The sequence below is a fragment of the Hordeum vulgare genome, chromosome 1H (genome assembly GCF_904849725.1).
Source record: "Hordeum vulgare subsp. vulgare chromosome 1H, MorexV3_pseudomolecules_assembly, whole genome shotgun sequence".
In the NCBI taxonomy this organism is placed as follows: Eukaryota; Viridiplantae; Streptophyta; class Magnoliopsida; order Poales; family Poaceae; genus Hordeum; species Hordeum vulgare.
This window is the reverse complement of record NC_058518.1, coordinates 5,340,745-5,349,027: the sequence shown is the minus strand read 5'-3', so window position 1 is coordinate 5,349,027 and position 8,283 is coordinate 5,340,745. Positions and strand designations below refer to the sequence as shown.

General features: G+C 42.1%; 1 protein-coding gene across 3 annotated transcripts; it reads left to right on the top strand.

The window, feature by feature from the left end:
• Positions 1-690: 690 nt before the first annotated feature.
• Positions 691-7,925, top strand: LOC123427102 (serine/threonine-protein kinase 19). 3 transcript variants are annotated; one of them, XM_045111096.1, is made up of 9 exons: positions 691-897; positions 1,600-1,876; positions 2,995-3,068; positions 4,247-4,327; positions 4,546-4,638; positions 5,164-5,283; positions 5,522-5,593; positions 5,775-5,852; positions 7,458-7,925. In XM_045111096.1, exons 2-9 carry the CDS (start codon positions 1,738-1,740, stop codon positions 7,680-7,682), a joined length of 882 nt encoding a protein of 293 aa, XP_044967031.1. In that variant the 5' UTR covers positions 691-897; positions 1,600-1,737; the 3' UTR covers positions 7,683-7,925. The 3 variants fall into 3 exon arrangements, with proteins under 3 accessions (XP_044967031.1, XP_044967106.1, XP_044967178.1); XM_045111171.1 differs by having other exon boundaries at positions 747-897; positions 7,491-7,925; XM_045111243.1 differs by lacking the exon at positions 5,775-5,852 and having other exon boundaries at positions 747-897; positions 7,491-7,925.
• The last annotated feature ends 358 nt before the right edge of the window (positions 7,926-8,283 follow it).

Here is an 8,283-nt window from a genome sequence, read left to right as displayed (position 1 = left end):
ATCTTGTACCACCTAATCGTCCCTCCCGCCATCTTGCTCTTCGATAGTACAAGTATATTTATGCTGCCGTTCACTTCCTATAGCAGGAGCCTATATCGGCGCCATCCATTATGAGTCCATGCCGTCGTAATCAGAAGCTGTACATGTTGTTCAATGTCACTATCGTTCGTGCTTTGCGTGTCCATGAGGTCGCGCTCATGACCTTCCATGACCTAGCCATCGACGAGGAGCACAGGACATGGCGCGCAAAACGCTTTCGAGAGAAAGATACACACACTCTGAAAATCTCTGTTGCCGCACCACGTTTCAAAGTTAGACGCGGAAAAATACAAATTCTTGTAGGATTGTTTTTTTCGGAATTGTCGTGTGATGAATTTTCATAATCCCTGTTCCGCATACAGATAAAAGGGGATTTGTTACTGACAGGTGGTCCCGCACCCTACGTGTAATAAGAGCATGTACAATAAGCTTATGTAAACAAGTTATAAGAGTTAAAATATTATATTTATGATGACATGGAGGGGAGGGAAGAGAAAAGAGAAGATGAGCCGACTAAAGAATAAGAACGGACGTTATATGAAAATAAAAAATGAACGATGTATTATTTTATAGCTAATTATTGTATATACCGACTATTGATGACAACGTCGTATAGCGAGCAAAAGCAAGCACTCGAGAAAAAAAATTCCCGATTGGCCTCTTCGCCCGTTCGCGACAGATCCCCTCGCCGCCGCCGCCGCCGCCGCCGCCGCCGCCGCCGAGTAGGTTGACGGCAGTAAGAGGTCGCCGTCGAGGATATACGGAGGACGCCGTCGCGACTCCGGTCGTCTGCAATTACCCTGGACGGCGGGCTAGTCCGCCATCCATCCAGAGCAGAGGTCCTTCGGTCGCGACCAGGTTATCCATCCATCCATCCATCCATCCAATCTCTGTCCGTCAATTAGCGCTCGTTCCTGTGGTATGTATGGATATATAGCTGCACAGAGGAAATTCTCCGCCCGTTCCTGTACAATTGGTGCTCTTTCCTCTACTTTGCCTCTGCTTGCATCTTGTATGTATACATTCATAGCTGGACTGGTGGAGAAATCACCATTTCTTTGTGGAAGTCCAGCAGTGGAGGGATTAGCACAGACAGCAAACCTCGGGAAATTCAGGTTCAGAGACTGAATGCTCTGTTTGCAGGTTCAGAGACTGCTTTGACGCGACAATTTCTCGGAGTTCCACTTGATTAGCAAGCGCGCTAAATACTCCCTCCGTCCTAAAATAAGTGTCTCAACTTTGTACTAGCTCTAGTATAAAATTGTAATAAGCTTGAGACAGTTATTTTGGGACGGAGGGAGTAGTACTTACTACAGACGAGTTTCGCGAAATTCCAAGCGATAGTTTCCCACCTTATGCTGTTTATCTTTCTGCTTCTGTGTTATGCTAAACTTTCAAGCCATGCTAGTTCAGTTGAAAACTTTAAATGATCGAGTGTGGCACCACCTGTATCTCAGTTTCTTCTTAGCATTCTGGGTTTTCTAACCCATTTCCCCATTCCAGATTTTTTCCAAGACTTACCGGACTCCCTCTGACCGCGGATGTTTTTTCAACTTTCAGCTCACAAGTAGCCAGTCTTACCAGTTTGCTGATCACGGAACGAAGCTCCATGTAACTGATGCAAATTAGAGGACCCAACTCCTGATTGGACAGACACCTCTCTGTCCTATTTGCCTCGTGCCATCGACTTAAATTGGAATGGACAGTCAGCGAAACGAGATGGCAGAACCATGGCCATCGTATTCATCATCATCCCGTGGGAAAAAGAAGCGGCCACGCTCCCCTAATGATGACGCCACAAGTTCACAAGGCAGAACCGAGAACAGCACAAGCCTTGGTTTGCTACTTTCTATGTCTAATTTATTCTCCTCTGTTAGAGTAAGTTACACGCTTGCTCAAGTGTGTCAAATAGGCCACCGCTCTCTTAATTTCCACATTTAGATCAAAATTAAATCAAGTGGGTCACCGCGTATCAGCACCAGCGTGCTGCATCAGATAGACGACTATGAGTCAGTTATTATGCATGTACCCTCCCTTATGTCATATCTCTTTTTCTTCTTTTTTCAAAATTCAGGCCTGATAAACTCATATGATGATGTAGTTGTTCATTCAGTTATATACTCCTAGAAAATTTGTTTCGTGGCAGCTAGCACATGGCAGAAATTGGCCAGCTGCAACAAGTCAAGAGAGGCTTCATTTTTTTTACAGAGATTGCTGAAAGTAAAATGTTATATGTTGGCTCACCATCTGCTACAGATGCTCTCGCTCGTTTTGTGCTGAAAACAAAATGTTATATGTCGGCTCACCATCTGCTACAGATGCTCTCGCTCGTTTTTTGCTGAAAACAAAATGTTATATGTCGGCTCACCATCTGCTACAGATGTTCTCTCTCGTTTGCACCCATTCCTTCTTGGACACTGCAGGTAGCGGAGCCTGGATTGCCATAGTTGATGTAGCTGGAAAAAGAGTTTCATCGCCACCGTTGGTATCTCCTATGGTTGCTACTGGTGGGATTGATCGTCTGTAGACATGGCTGTTGTTATGAGAGATTTATATGCCAGTTCATCAGCTTCTCTGGGGTGGGGTTGGAACAAGATTAAGCACAGAGAGGAATTAACAATGGACTATAGGCGTCCTGTGGCTTGCTCCAAAATTGGGAACATGATTAGAGATCATGGATGGCCACAGTAGCAAGGGCACCGGATGAGATTTAATGGGTTTGGTGACCCAAATGTGCAAGTCAGGAAGCTGACACTCAGAATAATTCTAGTAATCTTCAACATAATTTGCTCCCTATTTTAGATCCCTTCTAGTTGTTGCATTAGACAGTCAATATCAAAGACATGATATTGAAGATTTTACAAATTGTATGCGAAAAATGTTGCACTCAAGGACAATTATCATTGTACATCTCAAGTTGTGAAGTTGTAACATCTAACAATTTTGATAATGCAGGGGACAACCTTATATTCAGTGATACTTTGATAGCTCTACAGTTGATGCGCACACAGTTTCCAAAGCTAGAGAAGGTATTTGCGTGCTCTATTTTTTTTTCAATCTTGTCTGAACTTGGAAAACAATAATATCATAAATACATGTTTCATTTTGTTGATTGCTTGAGTTTCAGCAGTTTAAACTGTTAATTAAATACACTAAACAACCAACTAGACAATTATTTTATGCAGTTCATATGAATCATTTCTACTATCCACCATGCTTTTACGTATGATGTGTGAATGTACCCTTTAAAAAAGGAAACAGTTATGTGCAGACCTTCAGTCAGCTCAGCTCTTTGACAGGGTATTCATCCGTGGCAGGACAGTATTCCGTGCCACAAGGTGCTCTGGAAAGCCGAATTGCCTGTGAAGTGCCTTTTCTTCATCTGGTTAGTGCTGCAGCGCAACTGCTGGACAGTTGACCAGCTTGAATGCCGGCAGCTGCCCAAACACGCGATAAGTGGGCTGTCCAGGAGGCTGAAAAAAAGAGCACTGCTCCTGGTTGAGATCATCATCATCATCAACAACAACAACAAAGCCTTTCAATCCCAAACAAGTTGGGGTAGGCTAGAGTTGAAACCCATAAGATATCGAAACCAAGTCATGATTCTGGCACGTAGATAGCTAACTTCCACGCGCCCCTGCCATGGATAAAACTTTGGTGCTATTCCAGTCCTTCAGATCTCTCTTTACTGCTCCTGGTTGACATAACTGTGGCAAATTCTCCACTCCAACTGAATTTGGTGGCTGTATAGGTGGAAAGCACTGCCAAAAGATCAGCAAAAGACCTGAACTCGATAGTGATTCTACAAATTTGGTCCATTTGGATTTTGGAGTAAACATAGCTCCAGGGAGGGAACCAGAACCTTTAGACGAAGGCCAACAACATCAAGGCAGAGGTGGATGGTTCAGGCCTATCATCACTGGTTGTGAGACCCGTCGTGCGGATAGGCTAGGGCTGTTTTCTGTCGCAAAAGTTTTGTCTGTGTGCGTGCATGTGTCAAAGTTACTTGTGGGCGGGGGGACACAGCCAGCACTAACCCTTGTTAGTTATGTTTGCTCCAACTCTTAATGTAATGAAAAAAGAGCATGTTGTAATATAATAAAGATGGTTATATAAACTCAGTGTGTGCGTCTTCTCTGATTATTTCCTTTTCTAATGGCGATTCAATACCAAAATTCACTTTTTTTTTCTGTGTGTTCATTTGTAGGTTGTGACACAGCCATTCATTTTGCAATCTCAATTGTATAGCAGCGTGAAGGACAGGACACAAGTTGATAGAGATTTGGAGGTTTTGTTTTGAACTTATGCAATAATTCTTTATGTGGACATCATTGTTGTAGTGCAATGATAAGTTTGTGTTTTTACCTTTGGATTGTTTTCTAGCGATTCTCGTGTTAAACTGTAGGTGGTTATTGTTAACTAATGTGTATTAGAGTCAAATTGCACCAGAGATACTTTTTCCTTGTCTCATGAATTTTTTGAACATAGAAATACTTCTCTTTGCAGTCACTGAAGAAAGACAGAGTACTCCGCGTATTCAAACTCAATACTGGACAGGATGACCATGCAATCATGTTCATGGATGATTATCTGAAACAGGTATAAGTTGTCCTGGATTGACTTAAGTAGGTTCACTAGATCTAGAATGTGTTAATGTAATACTCCCTCCGTCCCAAAATTCTTGTCTTAGATTTGTCTAGATATGAATGTATCTAGTCACATTTTAGTATTTTGATACATCCATTTTTAAACAAACCTAAGACAAGAATTTTGGGACAGAGGGAATAGAAGTCAAGAGGTGCAGTTTAGCTAATTCATCTTCTGTGATTCTCCCATCCCTCCAACCAAGTAGACAACTTGGATCACCTCATTCAAGCCTATCCTTACTAGGCTGGATGGCCCTATCCCATATACCTTGTTTAGCCAAGCAAGCACACGCTAACTGGACTGCAAATTTACCATCATAGACATGCCAACAATTCTCTAGAAGCAGTCTTCATAAACAAATGAAAGAAGTCAGTATGTAGCTAATGTCTTGTTGATACTAAAGTTTTAGTTATAATGTAATAATTCGCACTGCAAGCTTTAATGGATCCGTTCCTTTCTTACACTGAGTGTATGCAGATGCAATCTGCTGTCAGGAGATCAACGGGCAAAAACAAAGATGATAATGAAGTGTTTGAGTGGTTTGAGAAATATGTTCTGCATTCGAAATTGGATGTTAGCATAGATCACCTAGAGCTGGTAAGTTTCAGCGAGTTACTGGAGTTAAGTGTATCCTCTGCAGAATTCTATCTTAACCTTTTCTGTAGAATAGGTCATTACCAAGTTTTACCTTTTCTGAAGCTTTGCAATGATCTATCGTGGGCACTTCGAGCCGACACTTTATTTTAGTATACTGTTTCTTAAATAACACTAGTAATAAATCAAGGAATAGTACTGCTGTAACAAGGCTTTTCATGTCTTGTGCTTTTCATTGCAGTGTTCACTGTTATCACATGGGGGTGATGCAACAGATAAGCATATCACCTTATTGATGAATGCCGGTCTCCTAGTAAGTATTTTCTTAAGTATTATCATGGTGTTTTTGTATTCTCATGATCATGTCTCTATGATTCGTATCATGTTTACCAATCAACTACTAGCTGTATCTAATTTGATTATGTCATGAGGGAATTTATGTTCTTGACCAATCATGCTTGCTGTTTGTGTCATGTTGATTTTTTTTTTTGCAGACACGCCAATTAATAGATCCAAACATATACTGGTTTTCTATTCCAAGTATTGGTCCTATCTTGAAAGGCCTATCCCAGGTCTGCACTTCTTGGCTTTTCTATTCCTTGGTTCAGACCTCATGGTGTTGGTTAATCTGATCTGCTGAGTGAAGTAATTTATCATCCACTTTTGTGATTGGCAGGCTATCATGATTCCATCCCTGATATAACCTGATCTGTTTCAGTTTTCATTGCTTACTAACAACAACAACAACAACAACAACAACAACAACCTAGCCTTTCAGTCCCAAACAAGTTGGGGTAGGCTAGAGTTGAAACCCATAAGATCTCGAAGCCAAGTCATGGCTCTGGAACGTGGATAGCTAACTTCCACGCACCCCTGTCCATGGCTAAGTCTTTGTCGATATTCCAAACCTTCAGGTCTCTCTTAACGGACTCCTCCCATGTCAAGTTTGGTCTACCACGACCCCTCTTAACATTCTCAGCACGCTTTATCCGTCCGCTATGCACCGGCGCTTCCGGTGGCCTCCGTTGAATATGTCCAAACCATCTGAGACGATGCTGGACCAGCTTCTCTTCAATCGGTGCTACCCCAAGTCTCTCTCGTATATCGTCATTCTGTACCCGATCCTTCCTTGTGTGATCACATATCCATCTCAACATGCGCATCTCTGTACACCTAACTGTTGGATATGTGGTCTCTTGGTTGGCCAACACTCCGCGCCATACAACATCGCAGGTCGGATAGCTGTCCTATAAAACCTGTCTTTTAGCTTTTGTGGCACTCTCTTGTCACAGAGTACGCCAGAAGCTTGGCGCCACTTCATCCACCCAGCCTTGATTCGGTGGCCCACGTCTTCATCGATATCGCCATCCTTCTGCAACATGGACCCAAATATCGAAACGTGTCTCTCTCCGGTACCACCTGCCCACCAAGGCTAACCTCTCCATCCTCGTGCCTAGTAGCACTAAAACTGCACCTCATGTATTCAGTTTTAGTTCTACTAAGTCTAAAACCTTTCAATTCTAGAGTCCGCCTCCATAACTCTAACTTTCTATTAACCCCCGTTCGGCTATCATCGACTAGCACCACATCATCCGCAAAGAGCATACACCATGGGATATCTCCTTGTATATCCCTTGTGACCTCATCCATTACCAAATCAAAAAGATAAGGGCTCAAAGCTGACCCTTGGTGTAGCCCTATTCTAATCGGAAAGTCATCGGTGTCGCCATCACTTGTTCGAACACTTATCACAACATTATCATACATATCCTTGATGAGGGTAATGTACTTTATTGGGACTTTGTGTTTCTCCAAGGCCCACCACATGACTTTGTGTTTCATTGCTTACTAACATAAGATTAAATTGCGCTCTAGGGCCCTATACCTGAAGTAGGTCCATGTGGTCATGAACTTGAAAATTGGGCATTTATGTTCTCAAACTTGCATAGGTCAGGCATATATAGGTCTAGAAGTGATCTTCTAGCCGACATGGCATCCATTTGACCAGCAGTATCACATATTTATAGTTCAATCCATGTATATGTACTTTTGAACCACACATGATGTATTTTATGAATGCGCTTATCAGGTTAGTTTTTTGTTTGCTTCCTCTTGAATCGGCTTTCCTGAATTCTTCTAGATGGGCTACTAACTGAATGTTTATTGTTTGTGAAAAGAAATCATTTGACCATTGTGGTTACGGTGGGCAGGGGAGGAAGGAAGTTCTTTCGTTATTGAACCGCCGGAAGTACAAGGAGATGCTACTATCTTCACTGGAGAAGACGAGGTTAAGGTTATCACCTCTCGACGTGCGGTTCCACCTCCGGGATTTGATTGGATCTGGTCACATAAAGACGGTTCAAACGCCCACTGGCTTACTTGTTCGCGTGTCAACAGATTGATAAACACCTCTGGATAATTTTTCGTAGCAGTTTCAGCTTCTTTTGAAAACAACACAGCTGTCCTGCTCAGGCAGCAAATGTAGTCAGAGCTTCTTTTACTGGTTCCTGCATTCTGCATTCTTTAAGATCAATTAGTAGGGTTTATTTCCTTTTTCTTTTCTTTTTCAAGAGGTATTCTGGTCTTGATCTGATTAATGCTGAATAGTAATGACGATGAAATACTAGAAAGTTTTACATACCAAATTAACTGTTTCTTGTGAAATGCATGCAAACAGAGTGTGGAACATCCATGCTTCAAATGGGTCCTAATTGGCAAATGAGCCGGAACCATTTTCAGAGAAGATATATATTTATTCTGGAATGTAATGGTGTGCCTTTTTGCAGCCCATGCTTTTGTACAACAACAGTCACTTATTAACATGTCCCATTTTGTGCCTCACCTTCTACAATGTTTTCTTTGCTATGATATGCTGATCTTTGAAGTGGCCGGGAAACCTTGCTAAATTGCGCAGCAAATGGAGTGAATGCCTTTTTTTTCCTGAGGCCGTAGCGACGTTAAGATTGCTGTAGATTTTGTACAACATCAGTAACTTACTATTAA

What these genes read in the sequence shown, in the direction of transcription:
- LOC123427102 (XM_045111096.1), top strand. Translation starts at nt 1,738, where the DNA reads ATGGACAGTCAGCGAAACGAGATGGCAGAACCATGGCCATCGTATTCA. An exon ending in AAGTTGATAGAGATTTGGAG is followed by an intron (nt 4,328 to 4,545) that starts GTTTTGTTTTGA and finishes TTCTCTTTGCAG; the next exon opens with TCACTGAAGAAAGACAGAGT. An exon ending in TGATGAATGCCGGTCTCCTA is followed by an intron (nt 5,594 to 5,774) that starts GTAAGTATTTTC and finishes TTTTTTTTGCAG; the next exon opens with ACACGCCAATTAATAGATCC.